Source organism: Hyperolius riggenbachi, chromosome 2, assembly GCF_040937935.1.
Source record: "Hyperolius riggenbachi isolate aHypRig1 chromosome 2, aHypRig1.pri, whole genome shotgun sequence".
Taxonomy (NCBI): Eukaryota; Metazoa; Chordata; class Amphibia; order Anura; family Hyperoliidae; genus Hyperolius; species Hyperolius riggenbachi.
In genome coordinates this window covers 76,880,705-76,896,106 of record NC_090647.1, presented here as the reverse complement: position 1 = coordinate 76,896,106, position 15,402 = coordinate 76,880,705, and the positions used below count along the sequence as shown (strand labels likewise).

Sequence of the window (15,402 nt, the reverse complement as noted above, 5' to 3'; positions counted from 1 at the left end):
ACAAAAACCTGTTTATTTGGGCTATTTCAATAGTAGTGATGGTGGCGTACATATATCTCAGCAATGGCCGTTAGCAAAGTCTGAATCTCACGAAATGTCTCATGCAGGTAGAAGACATATTGTTAGACTTGGATTCCAAAGATGGGGTCCCTACATCTCTGCAAACCAGAGTTACAGGGGTCCAAAATTGGTAAAATCCCCCATAGGCTTTCATTGGGCCTCCTATTTACCGTTCCAAAATCTCACACCATTTCAAAGGGCAATGGCTCAGCAGTGGCCAAACTCACCAGTCATGATCCCCCTAAGGGTCCCTACAATGCTAGAAAATTTGGTACTGCTGAGCCATTGCCCTTTGAAAAGATGTGAGATTTTGGAAAGTGAAATAGGGAGGCAATGAAATCCTATGGGGGATTTTACCAATTTTGGACCCCTGTAACTCTGGTTTGCAGAGATGTAGGGACCCCATCTTTGGAATCCAAGTCTAACAATATGTCTTCTACCTGCATGAGACATTTCGTGAGATTCAGACGTTGCTAACGGCCATTGCTGCGATTTATGTACGTCACCATCACTACCATTGAAATAGCCCAAATAAACAGGTTTTTGTGACCCTAGGCTATGACCTCTTCGGCCTAGGGGCCCGAAACTCACCAGTCATGTTCCCCCTAAGGGTCCCTACAATGCTAGAAAATTTGGTACTGCTGAGCCATTGCCCTTTGAAAAGATGTGAGATTTTGGAAAGTGAAATAGGGAGGCAATGAAATCCTATGAGGGATTTTACCAATTTTGGAGCCCTGTAACTCTGGTTTGCAGAGATGTAGGGACCCCATCTTTGGAATCCAAGTCTAACAATATGTCTTCTACCTGCATGAGACATTTCGTGAGATTCAGACTTTGCTAACGGCCATTGCTGCGATTTATGTACGTCACCATCACTACCATTGAAATAGCCCAAATAAACAGGTTTTTGTGACCCTAGGCTATGACCTCTTTGGCCTAGGGGCCCGAAACTCACCAGTCATGTTCCCCCTAAGGGTCCCTACAATGCTAGAAAATTTGGTACTGCTGAGTAATTGCCCTTTGAAAAGATGTGAGATTTTGGAACTGTAAATAGGAGGCCCAATGAAAGCCTATGGGGGATTTTACCAAATTTGGAGCCCTGTAACTCTGGTTTGCAGAGATGTAGGGAACCCATCTTTGGAGCCCAAGTCTAACAATATGTCTTCTACCTGCATGAGACATTTCGTGAGAATCAGACGTTGCTAACGGCCATTGCTGCGATTTATGTACGTCAGACTCACCACCATTGAAATTGCCCAAATAAACAGGTTTTGTGACCCTAGGCTATGACCTCTTCGGCCTAGGACTGCATTGAACGCGACCCACGCATTGTGCGCATTCTGGACAACACCAATTACTGGGTTTATACCCTTCTGGATCCACGGTACAAACACAATGTTCCAAAACTGCTTGAAGAAAGAGCCAGACAGGTCAAAATGGAAGAATACCAGCAGGCCCTTGTGGAGACTTTAGAGAGGAGATTGACATCCTCCCCCTCCTCTAGCCAGTTGTACGCCGACAGACTGACTTCTGCAAACCCAGGACGACCAGGAGGGCAGCAAACAACACAAGCCGCAGCTGGTGCCCAAAAGGGAATGGTATCGGCAGTGTCCTTGGAGTGGGAAAATTTTCTGACACCCATGCAGCAGCACACAGAACAGCAAGCGTGCAGATCCACCTCCAACACCGATCGCCTGGAGAAGATGGTCAAGGACTACATGTCAGATGGCGTAGCTGTGTTGAACAATCCATCTGCACCCTTCAACTATTGGGTATCGAAGCTAGACACCTGGCACAAACTGGCAATGTACGCAATAGAGGTGCTGGCTTGCCCGGCAGCCAGCGTTATGTCGGAACGCTGTTTCAGTGCTGCCGGAGGCATCGTCACAGATCGGCGGCGTATCCGCCTCTCCATAGAAAATGCAGACCGTCTGACTCAAATTAAAATGAATCAATCCTGGATTGGAAACGACTACGCAACACTCCCGGACCCCAACCAAGTAACATGAACAATGAACATCTGTGATGGGTTAGCGTTTCCGGTCCCTGTTTATTGAACCTCTCATCTGTATTACATTTATGACTGCATGGCGACAAAATGCAAATTGCTATCCGCACGCTTCTTGTCCTCATGCAAGGCCTGGGTTGTTGTGTCTCAAAGCGTGGCCTTCTCCTCCTGCGCCACCCTCCTCCTGTTCCATCACGTGTGCTGCTGCTGGGTTAGCGTTACCGGTCCCTTTTCCTGGAACCTCTTATATGTATTACATTTATGACTGCATGCCGACAAAAAGCATGTTACCTGTGCAAAGAAAACAGACATTTCCCGCATTTAAAAGACAGTTTTCCCTTTGAAACTTTAAAATCGATTTTCTCAAAAACTATAAGCTCTTTTTGCTAAATTTTTTTCCCTCTTGTACCCACTCCCAAGGTGCACATACCCTGTAAATTTGGGGTATGTAGCATATAAGGAGGCTTTACAAAGCACGAAAGTTCGGGTCCCCATTGACTTCCATTATGTTCGGAGTTCGGCCATGTTCGGCCCGAACCCGAACATCTAGATGTTCGCCCAACACTACACGTGACCCGTTCGGCCAATCACAGCGCTAGCCGAACGTTCGGGTAACGTTCGGCCATGCGCTCTTAGTTCGGCCATATGGCCGAACAGTTTGGCCGAACACCATCAGGTGTTCGGCCGAACCCGAACATCACCCGAACAGGGTGATGTTCTGCAGAACCCGAACAGTGGCGAACACTGTTCGCCCAACACTATGTAAAGCCTAAAGGTGCTCATTGGACTTTGGACCCCTTAGCTCAGTTAGGCTGCAAAAAAGTGCCACACATGTGGTATTGCCATACTCAGTAGAAGTACTATAATGTGTTTTGGGGTGTATTTTTACACATACCCATGCTGGGTGGGAGAAATATCTCTGTAAATGACAATGTTTTCATTTTTTTTACACACAATTGTCCATTTACAGAGTTATTTCTCCCACCCAGCATGGGTATGTGTAAAAATACACCACAAAACACATTATACTACTTCTCCTGAGTACGGCGATACCACATGTGTGGCACTTTTTTGCACCCTAACTGCACTAAAGGGCCCAAAGTCCAATGAGTACCTTTAGGATTTCACAGGTCATTTTGCGACATTTGGTTTCAAGACTACTCCTCATGGTTTAGGGCCCCTAAAATGCCAGGGCATTATAGGAACCCCACAAATGACCCCATTTTAGAAAGAAGACACCCCAAGGTATTCCGTTAGGAGTATGGTGAGTTCATAGAAGATTTTATTTTTTGTCACAAGTTAGCGGAACATGACACTTTGTGAAAAAAAACAATTAAAATCAATTTCCGCTAACTTGTGACAAAAAAATAAAATCTTCTATGAACTCACCATACTCCTAACGGAATACCTTTGAGTGTCTTCTTTCTAAAATGGGGTCATTTGTGGGGTTCCTATACTGCCCTGGCATTTTAGGGGCCCTAAACCATGAGGAGTAGTCTGGAAATCAAATTCCGCAAAATGACCTGTGAAATCCTAAAGGTACTCATTGGACTTTGGGCCCTTTAGCGCAGTTAGGGTGCAAAAAAGTGCCACACATGTGGTATCGCCGTACCTGGGAGAAGTAGTACAATGTGTTTTGGGGTGTATTTTTACACATACCCATGCTGTGTGGGAGAAATAACTCTGTAAATGGACAATTGTGTGTAAAAAAATCAAAAGATTGTCATTTACAGAGGTATTTCTCCCACCCAGCATGGGTATGTGTAAAAATACACCCCAAAACACATTATACTACTTCTCCCGAGTACGGCAATACCACATGTGTGGCACTTTTTTGCACCCTAACTGCGCTAAAGGGCCCAAAGTCCAATGAGTACCTTTAGGATTTCACAGGTCATTTTTGTTTCAAGACTACTCCTCACGGTTTAGGGCCCCTAAAATGCCAGGGCAGTATAGGAACCCCACTAATGACCCCATTTTACAAAGAAGACACCCCAAGGTATTCCGTTAGGAGTATGGTGAGTTCATAGAAGATTTTATTTTTTGCCACAAGTTAGCGGAAATTGATTTGAATTGTTTTTCTTCACAAAGTGTCATATTCCGCTAACTTGTGACAAAAAATAAAATCTTCTATGAACTCACCATACTCCTAACGGAATACCTTGGGGTGTCTTCTTTCTAGAATGGGGTCATTTGTGGGGTTCCTATACTGCCCTGGCATTTTAGGGGCCCTAAACCGTGAGGAGTAGTCTTGAAACCAAATGTCGCAAAATGACCTGTGAAATCCTAAAGGTACTCATTGGACTTTGGGCCCCTTAGCGCACTTAGGGTGTAAAAAAGTGCCACACATGTGGTACCGCCTTACTCAGGAGAAGTAGTATAATGTGTTTTGTGGTGTATTTTTACACATACCCATGCTGGGTGGTAGAAATATCTCTGTACATGACAATTGTTTGATTATTTTTATACACAATTGTCCATTTACAGAGAGATTTCTCCCACTCAGCATGGGTATGTGTAAAAATACACCCCAAAACACATTATACTACTTCTCCTGAGTACGGCGATACCACGTGTGACACTTTTTTTGCAGCCTAGGTGCGCTAAGGGGCCCAACGTCCTATTCACAGGTCATTTTGAGGCATTTGTTTTCTAGACTACTCCTCACGGTTTAGGGCCCCTAAAATGTCAGGGCAGTATAGGAACCCCACAAGTGACCCCATTTTAGAAAGAAGACACCCCAAGGTATTCCATTAGGTGTATGGCGAGGTCATCAAAGATTTTATTTTTAGTCACAAGTTAGTGAAAAATGACACTTTGTGAAAAAAAACCAATAAAAATCAATTTCCGCTAACTTTTGACAAAAAATAAAATCTTCTATGAACTCGTCATACACCTAACAGAATACCTTGGGGTGTCTTTTTTCTAAAATGGGGTCACTTGTGGGGTTCCTATACCGCGCCTGGCATTTTACGGGCCCAAAACCGTGAGTAGTCTGGAAACCAAATGTCTCAAAATAACTGTTCAGGGGTATAAGCATCTGCAAATTTTGATGACAGGTGGTCTATGAGGGGCCGAATTTTGTGGAACCGGTCATAAGCAGGGTGGCCTTTTAGATGACAGGTTGTATTGGGGTGATGGATAGGAGTGCTAGGGGGGTGACAGGAGGTGATTGATGGGTGTCTCAGGGGGTGATTAGAGGGGAAAATAGATGCACTCAATGCACTGGGGAGGTGATCGGAAGGGGGTCTGAGGGGGATCTGAGGGTTTGGCCGAGTGATCAGGAGCCCACACGGGGCAAATTAGGGCCTGATCTGATGGGTAGGTGTGCTAGGGGGTGACAGGTAGTGACAGGAGGTGATTGATGGGTGTCTCAAGGTGTGATTAGTGGGGGGAATATATGCAAGTAATGCAATGGCGAGGTGATCAGGGCTGGGGTCTGAGGGTGTGGGCGGGTGATTGGGTGCCCTAGGGGCAGATGGGGGTCTAATCTGATGGGTAGCAGTGACAGGGGGTGATTGATGGGTAATTAGTGGGTGTTTAGAGGAGAGAACAGATGCAATGCACTTGGGAGGTGATCTGACTGCGGGTCTGCAGGCGATCGGATGGTGTGGGTGGGTGATCAGATTGCCCGCAAGGGGCAGGTTAGGGGCTGATTGATGGGTGGCAGTGACAGGGGGTGACAGGGGGTGATTGATGGGTGATAGGTGATTGGCAGGTGATTGACAGGTGATCAGTGGGTTATTACAGGGAAGAACAGATGTAATTAATGCACTGGCGAATTGCTAAGGGGGGGTCAGAGGGCAATCTGAGCGTGTTGGCGGGTGATTGGGTGCCCGCAAGGGGCAGATTAGGGTCTGATCTGATAGGTAAAAGTGACAGGTGGTGATAGGGGGTGATTGATGGGTAATTAGTGGGTGTTTAGAGGAGAGAATAGATGTAAACAATGGATTTGGGAGGTGATCTGATGTCGGATCTGCGGGCGATCTATTGGTGTGGGTGGGTGATCAAATTGCCCGCAAGGGGCAGGTTAGGGGCTGATTGATGGGTGGCAGTGACAGGGGGTGACAGGGGGTGATTGATGGGTGATAGGTGATTGGCAGGTGATTGACAGGTGATCAGTGGGTTATTACAGGGAAGAACAGATGTAATTAATGCACTGGCGAATTGATAAGGGGGGGTCTGAGGGCAATCTGAGCGTGTGGGCGGGTGATTGGGTGCCCGCAAGGGGCAGATTAGGGTCTGATCTGATAGGTAACAGTGACAGGTGGTGATAGGGGGTGATTGATGGGTAATTAGTGGGTGTTTAGAGGAGAGAATAGATGTAAACAATGGATTTGGGAGGTGATCTGATGTCGGATCTGCGGGCGATCTATTGGTGTGGGTGGGTGATCAGATTGCCCGCAAGGGGCAGGTTAGGGGCTGATTGATGGGTGGCAGTGACAGGGGGTGATTGATGGGTGATAGGTGATTGGCAGGTGATTGACAGGTGATCAGTGGGTTATTACAGGGAAGAACAGATGTAATTAATGCACTGGCGAATTGATAAGGGGGGGTCAGAGGGCAATCTGAGCATGTTGGCGGGTGATTGGGTGCCCGCAAGGGGCAGATTAGGGTCTGATCTGATAGATAAAAGTGACAGGTGGTGATAGGGGGTGATTGATGGGTAATTAGTGGGTGTTTAGAGGAGAGAATAGATGTAAACAATGGATTTGGGAGGTGATCTGATGTCGGATCTGCGGGCGATCTATTGGTGTGGGTGGGTGATCAGATTGCCCGCAAGGGGCAGGTTAGGGGCTGATTGTTGGGTGGCAGTGACAGGGGGTGATTGATGGGTGATTGATGGGTGATTGACAGGTGATTGACAGGTTATCAGGGGGGATAGATGCATACAGTACACAGGGGGGGGGGTCTGGGGGAGGTCCTGGGGAGAATCTGAGGGGTGGGGGGTGATCAGGAGGGGGCAGGGGGCAGGGGGGGAGATAAAAAAAAATAGCGTTGACAGATAGTGACAGGGAGTGATTGATGGGTTATTAGGGGGGTGATTGGGTGCAAACAGGGGTCTGGGGGGTGGGCAGGGGGGGGGGGTCTGAGGGGTGCTGTGGGCGATCAGTGGGCGGGGGGGGGCAGATCAGTGTGTTTGGGTGCAGGCTAGGGTGGCTGCAGCCTGCCCTGGTGGTCCCTCCGACACTGGGACCACCAGGGCAGGAGGCAGCCTGTATAATACACTTTGTATACATTACAAAGTGTATTATACACTTTGTAGCGGCGATCGCGGGGTTAACATCCCGCCGGCGCTTCCGTATGGCCGGCGGGATGTTACGGCGGGTGGGCGGAGCCAGTTGCCGGGGGAAGCGCGCGTCATCAATGACGCGATCGCTCCCCCGGCTAAGGAAAAGGACGCACCGCCTTAAGGCGTATTGCGGTCCTTAGGGGATCCACTTTGCCGCCGCCCATGGGCTGTGGGCGGTCGGCAAGTGGTTAAAGGATACCCGAACTGAAATGTGACATAATGAGATAGACATGGGTATGTACAGTGCCTAGCACACAAATAACTATGCTGTGTTCCTTTTTTCTTTCTCTGCCTGAAAGAGTTAAATATCAGGTATGTAAGTGGCTGACTCAGTCCTGACTCAGACAGGAAGTGACTACAGTGTGACCCTCACTGATAAGAAATTTCACTTTTTTACCTCTTTCTTGCTCTCAGAAGCCATTTTCTGCTAGGAAAATGTTTTATAGTTGGAATTTCTTATCAGTGAGGGTCACACTGTAGTCACTTCCTGTCTACATCATTACTGGGTCAGCCACTTGCATACCTTATATTTAACTCTTTCAGGCAGAGAAAGAATAAAAGGAACACAGCATAGTTATTTGTGTGCTATGCACTGTACATACACATGTCTATCTCATTATGTCACATTTCAGTTCGGGTATTCTTTAAAGAGGGACTTTAACCCAGGATTTACCTTCATCCTAATCAGTAGCTGATACCCCCTTTACCATGAGAAATCTTTACCTTTTTTCGAATAGACCATCAGGGAGGTCTGTGTGGCTGATATTGGGGTGAAACCCCTCCCACAGTGTGATGACCCTAACTGTTTCTTGCCTGTGAACATCATTGCATTTTGGAGGACTAACGTCTGCCAAGCAAGCAGTATCTCCCTCAATGTATATATATGTATAGAAAAAATAAAAATAAAATAAACTTTTTTCCCTGACTGCGGCTCTGAAACACCGCACTTTCTTCTTCAATGAGAAACTTATCTCAGAAGATGAAATGGAGGAAGTGATTACATTATCTTGTTTGTTTCCTTATCAGCCACTATTAGTAAACATTCCTGGCAGGGTTTCAGTTGCACAGCATAGCAGAAGGTGAAACAGTAGACAAATTCTCACTAGATGCATTATAATATATAAATACGGAAGCTGTACAATAAAATGCAATGGCAGCTTTCAGTGCAGATTAACTGTACTTTGGGAACTTGTTGTTTGTAAACATTTGTTATTGCTTTTTACAAAAGAAAATAGGATAACTGTATGGGTAATAATTAGGAAAACACCTTTTTGTTGAATATAATATTAGGCTTAATCCCACTTTCAGGATGATTATGTTTATGGTTTATATTACTGGCTCTCCCACCTGTAGACACCTGACATTTAACACCATATTCCTGTCTTTGAAGAGACAATATTCTCTCCATAGGCTTGATTCTCAAAACTTTTATCTCAGGATATTGTCTCACCTTTCCTACCGTATTTCTCATCTCAACTTTAACGTGAAGTAATTCATTATATAAATACATTGGTAGGTGAACAGAGGCGCCAGAAGGATAAAAGTACATAAAATTTTTAAAAAATTGCTGGGAGGAAGTGGTGGACTCGCCTCCGTTAAAGCAGACACCAAGGACTGTAAATGTATAGATATACACATTTATTGAAAATACCCCAAAGATGCAACGCGTTTCACGGGCACAGCCCACTTCTTCAGGCAATAAGCAGGGGATAAACAACAGCAATTCAGTTATAGCAAGCAGAGCACCGACATCTATAACTGAATTGCTGTTGTTTATCCCCTTCTTATTGCCTGAAGAAGTGGGCTGTGCCCGCGAAACGCGTTGCATCTTTGGGGTATTTTCAATAAATGTGTATATCTATACATTTACAGTCCTTGGTGTCTGCTTTAACGGAGGCGAGTCCACCACTTCCTCCAAGGCAATTTTTTAAAAATGTTATGTACTTTTATCCTTCTGGCGCCTCTGTTCACCTACCAATATATTTGAGTCCACCCCAGGTGGAGGGGTGATCTACCCCCTTTCTTCCTATCTACAGAGAGCGACTTCTTAATCCTGAGTGAGGACAGGTCTAATCTCCTCACCTGCCTAATGAGTGGTTACCTAGGTGGTAACCCGTGTTTGTGAGTATTACCATCTCACTGTTTCATTTATCCAATCAATTTTGACATACTACACCATATTGGGCTCTCGATTTCTCTTCAACTTTCATTATATAAATACGTACGGGTAGATTGATCATGAGATAAACAGTGTCTCTGTCTGCTAGCGCACATATACAGGAAGTAAGATGTCACTTCCTGTATATGTGTGCCAGCAGGGAGTGGGACTCTCTCCTGTGTCTTCAGTGCGCTGATCTGAAGACTGAAGTACTGCCACCGCGCCGGACAGTGCAGAGGGGATCTGGACTCCGTGGGCCACAGTCGCCGGCCAGAGGAGGACGGGAGGTGAAGGAGCGGGGAGGGCTGGGAAAATGGGGCGTGCAGGATGCCACCCTTTGAAGATGCCGCCTGACGCAAGCGGTTCAGATGGCGTCATGGACAGTCCGGTGTTGATGGCAACCAATCGTAGCTATGTATTTGGAAACAAGTGAGATAACGAACTTCTCCTACTTGTAGTTGCTTTGAACTACCAAAAAAAACCACTTTTTAAATGTCTTCATTTTCCTAATTCTAACTCATCCGAAATGGCTTCAATTCACAAGGCTACATCATGAGGTAAAGCAGAAAACGGCTAATTTTACTGAATCTTATCAAATGTCAATTTCCAAAGGCTGTTACCGCATGAAAAACTCAAATTACTGACTAGTGAGGTAAATTACAGATTTGTGAGGTAAATACCTCATAAATGTTAATTCACAAAGTATAGAGTATGCAGTAAAAGGTGTGAGATGATCGATATTTTATATCCAGCCTGGAGCTATTGATTAACTAACAAACAGCCCTTCAAAAGGTTGTAGAAGAGTGGGAACATGGAGAGAACAAACGGTGAAAACGAATTAAACTATTCAGGAAAATAAGAAAATGACTAATAAACACATATTTCCCTTATTTCACAATATTATTATGTGGTAATTCAAAATAGTCAATAACATACTAATGATTTTGAGCCAAAACAAATGTTTTAATCGATGCACCTTGGACTTGCACTCTACTCAGTATAATAAAGAATGCTTCCTGTATCACATCTTTCATCAATTTTCCTGGCGCTGCAATCATCCAGCACATATGAATAAAATACTGAATAATTCCTTAAAATACTGAATGAAACAAGTAGGATGTGAGATATCCATTTACAATTTAGGGAGTGAAGAGTGTCTGGTGAGGTATACACGCCTATCACACAACCCCCAAAACTTCAGTATATTAGGAAAGTATCAACATAGTTTAATTAAACAGAAACAAATTGCACTAATAGCAAAGAATGAGGCTAAAATGACATTGGATGACCACCCCGCCATGTATCACATACTCGCTACCTCCATACACACAACAACCATGTACCACACAACCCCTGTAGTCCAGATTAGGATATATTTGCCAATTTGAACCCATAACACTAAATGATGGGTTGGCGGTTTTAATCTATGTCTGCTTTTGGACATCCCCCCCAAAATTTTAATTTGGGTGGACATAAAGAATAATTAGTCCAAGTTTAGTGACTTTAAAGGGAACCCGAGGTGAGAGGGATATGGAAGTTGACATATTTATTTCCTTGTAAACAATGCCAGTTAATGGCAGCCCTGTTGACCCTTCTCGCATAAGTAGTATCTAAGTCAAAACCCTGGAACAAGAATATGGCCATTCCAGTAGATCCTGAGTCAAGAGTACCTGATCTGTTGCATCCTTGTTCAGGGTCTATGGCAAAGACACAGGATCAGGAAGACTGCCAGGCAACTGGTATTGTTTAAAAGGAAATAAATATGGCAGCCCCCACATCCCTGTCACCTCGGTTTTCCTTTATCTTCAGAACTGTACGTCTGGGGCGGGGTCACACACACTACATCTGACAGCACTGCATGCTTGGGACTACTCTAGCATCCGTTAGTGTAATGGACCTAGTGTCCAGTTTACTAAATTAATGAGTTTAGAATCAGGATAATGCCATTTATTGACTAACTTAGAGGTAAATAAAAAGTAAGCTTTTGGCTAATAAGCCTTTTTCAGACTTTGTTCCTTTATATTAGCAAGATGTTTAAACGCACAACTTATATACACTGGATATTCGGAGGAGAAAATGTTTCTACTCCGAATGTCTAGTGTATATAAGCTGTGTATTTTAACATTTTGTTAATATGCAAGAACAAAGTCTGAAGAAGGCTTATTAGCCAAAAGCTTACTTTTTATTTACCTCTAAGTTAGTTAATAAATGGCATTATCCCGAGTAAAAAGTTCCTGCTTTTACTGATGGTTAACACTGTACAATATTCAGCTTCTAAATAAATTAGTATAAGGCTCCACTAGGGGCAACGCCTTCCCCGCATGCAAATGCAGATAGAGAATTGCAGCCTCTCTGATACGAGGGGGGGGGCTAAGGTTAATCAGTTGCTCTCAGTTATCACTGAAAGGAAAACTGATTTTCAAGACACAGAACATTTATATTGCGCTTTTCTCCTGACGGACTCAAAGCACCAGAGCTGTAGCCACTAGGATGCACTCTATAGGCAGTAGTAGTGTTAGGGAGTCTTGCCCAAGGTCTCCTACTGAATAGGTGTTGGCTTACTGAACAGGCAGAGCCAGGATTCGAACCCTGGTCTCCTGTGTCAGAGGCAGAGCCCTTAAAAGTTATGCGCATACAAGATTATGTTATTATCTTAAATAGTGTGTACTTTAGTAGTAGTAGTACTGTATGCTTTAAAGAGAACCCGAGGTGGGTTTGAAGAATATTATCTGCATACAGAGGCTGGATCTGCCTATACAGCCCAGCGTCTGTTGCTATCCCAAACCCCCCTAAGGTCCCCCTGCACTCTGCAATCCCTCATAAATCACAGCCACGCTGCTGACAAACAGCTTGTCAGAGCTGGCTGTGTTTATCTCTATAGTGTCAGTCTGCTGCTCTTCCCGCCTCCTGCAGAACTCCGGTCCCCGCCTGCGTCCCTTCCCTCCCTGCTGATTGGAGGGAAGGGACGGGGGCAGGGACCAGAGCTATGCAGGAGGCGGGGGAGCAGCTGAGACTGACACTACAGATGTAAACACAGCCTGCACAGGGAGGCTGTGATTTATGAGGGATTGCAGAGAGCAGGGGGACCTTAGGGGGATTTGGGATAGCAACAGAGGCTGGGCTGTATAGGCAGATCCAACCTCTGTATGCAGATAACATTCTTCAAACCCACCTCGGGTTCTCTTTAAAAACATAGCAAAGTTAGCATTCATTACCTAACATGCACTCATTCAGCCAAGCCTCAAACTGTTCCATCGCTCAGGTTAGGTGCACACGCTAGCGTTGCAGAAAACGCTGTTTTTTGTTTTGTTTTGTTTTTTTGCTGGTAAGGCCTCTTTCACAGTGGGACGTTGTGTTTGATGCAACGTTAAAGTCGCACAACGTGCCCCTAACGCAGCGCATGTAGGTTCTAAAATTGGACGTTATTTTGTACTACATTATGTGTCTCTTGGTGCTCCGTTTTCGCTGCATACTGAAGGAACGAAAACGGCGCATGCGTTACATTTAAAAAAAAAAATTACTGAGCATGTGCAACACACATAACGTAGCAAATGCATTGCTAAACGCACCGCATGCAGCACTTGCTACACTTTACAAACAACGCAACGTGTGCACTGTGAATGTCGCACAGTCTGCTGTGCATTAGTCTGCGTTATAATTACTTAACGCCCCACTGTGAAAGAGGCCTTATGGAAGTCTATGGGCCGCATGGAAAAAAACGCATATGCATTTTATATTCGTGCGTTTTTAAAAACGCTGGTTTTGTTGCATAATATGCAAAAGAGCATTAAAAATGCACATAATGAAAGTCAATGAAAATCCAATGTGTGCGGTTTAATGTGTTTTCTATGCGTTTTAATAAAAAAAAAAAATTGGGATGTATTTCCGCTTCCTGTTGTCTTCTTATGAATTTGTATAAAACGCATGAAAAACACATACAAAATGCATATGTGTTTTGTATATGCGAACCGTAGATGCATTAAAGCGCACGCAAAATGCTTGAAAAACTCATCTGCGGTAATAAAAACGGAAACGCACCAAAAACGCAGTAAACGCTCGTTCACACTATGAAAGCTTTTCTGAGCGCTTGTGATTTTAAAAGCTCTTGCTAATGTTATAATGTTAACATTTGAATAACTCTATTTGTTTACAGGAGCCAGAAGAAGAAGAGGATTCTTCCTTATGTGTAAGTTATGTCTGTACTTCTTTTTTCTTTAATTTGCATTTGTTTGAGCTTTATTTTTCTGGTGTGTCCTGTCTGACTTGCGCTAGCTCCACAGACAATAAATATGATGTGGGCGTTATCGTGCAGATAGAAGTCCAGCAAGCATATATATAGCTGGCATACAGTCTGCAGACTGGCTCATAGTCTAAAGACTCGTGTGCTGTAGCAAGGCTTGTTGACTCTGGCCGCAGTTGGCTGAAGAAAGGTTACGCTGATGCAGTCGTGATTGGAGTCGGTGGGTTTCAATGGATAGTCTACCAATCCTTGGCTAAAAAGAGTTGTTAGCCAAGAAATGTTGTACACTGGGCAGGATTTTTAGCCGGGCGCTCCACCTTGCTAATTTTTGCGAGCGCCCGGCTGTCATTGGCTCGCCTCCTCATATGCTGTAAGCAGAGTTGTACTGGCCCTGCATTCATCCTTCGCACCTGACCGGGCTATTTTTTCATGCCATCCGGCTGGTAAAAAAATTCTGGGGAGAACACTGTATAATGCTTAGCATGTTTATATTTTTGAGCACCTGGAGAAAAGACCCCACAAACATGGGTAGAACACACTCTAGTTACCCATAGACAGGATACTTTCAGCTGAAACGGCCGATCATGTGACGAACTAAAGCTTCATACCCACGCTGGTCTGAACTCGGCCATGGCGGATGATAAAGGCTGCCATGGCCCAGAATTAAACGTCAGGCCAACGTCTGTACATTGACCGCGCGCACAACAGTCACTAAAGATCCAGCATGTCCGGACCTTTAGCGATGCCCAACAACAAAGGATTGTGCAATCACATTGCTCTCGCCGCATCTGTACAGCGTTGGTCAGTGCTCTGTCACCTGGAAGGGGTCGGTACATGATCTCTAATATACTAATGTAGCTAGTGATAGTGTTATTTAACCGCTTATGGTTTTGCAGGAGATCGCGTGCGCAGATGGATTTATTTAAAAAAAACTGTTGGTCGGCAGAAAAGGGGGAGAATCACTTGTGTGCTGAGTTGTACAGCCCTGCAGGGAGCACTTAAAGCTGCATTGGCCTAAATTGTAAAAAAAAATAAAAAATAGTCTGGTCACAAGGGGGTGTAAACCTACGGTCCTCAAGTGGTTAAAGGACCACTATCGTGAACATTTTTCAAATTTAAAATAAAGCATAATGGAATACTTAGAACCTCCTAGGAGGAATGAACTAGTCCCAAACCTGTCAGATCTGTCACATTTTTACTACCTGCTGTAATAGACAGCCACAGGGGCGTAACTAGAGGGGAGCAGCCGCAGGGGGCTCAGACCTGGGGGGGCGGGGCAACTACTAACCTTCCCTTCCTCTGATACAGGGGACTATACTTCAGATCAGTTGTGTTTGTGGCTACTCTTGTTATGGGTGTGAAGATCATGATGGCCACACTTGTTTTATGACCCGAGTAAGATGGGCCTCCAAGGTCGTAAAGGGTGCCAAGGAGAGAGAAGGGAAAGGGTGGGAACATTAGGGGGCCCTATCAAAGTTTTACAGGGGGCCCCATGAATTGTAGGTACGCCACTGGACAACCACATATGAAAAAAAGTAATTTGTAGTGCATTTTACTCTGGTAGAAATTGAATGTAAACACGGATGGAACAGCAACTGGATGTATTGAAATATCCTAATACTGTGAACATTCAGAACCCTTTC

At 44.8% G+C, this 15,402-nt stretch overlaps 1 protein-coding gene across 3 annotated transcripts in view; it reads left to right on the top strand.

Annotated features, from left to right (window-relative positions):
• The window catches only part of PARP4 (poly(ADP-ribose) polymerase family member 4), a 291,746-nt gene that overhangs the window by 172,062 nt on the left and 104,282 nt on the right, over positions 1–15,402 (top strand). For all 3 annotated transcript variants that reach the window (XM_068266936.1, XM_068266937.1, XM_068266935.1), the window contains one exon: positions 13,673–13,705. In XM_068266936.1, the coding sequence (XP_068123037.1) occupies positions 13,673–13,705 (33 nt within the window). The remainder of the gene's footprint in view (positions 1–13,672; positions 13,706–15,402) is intronic.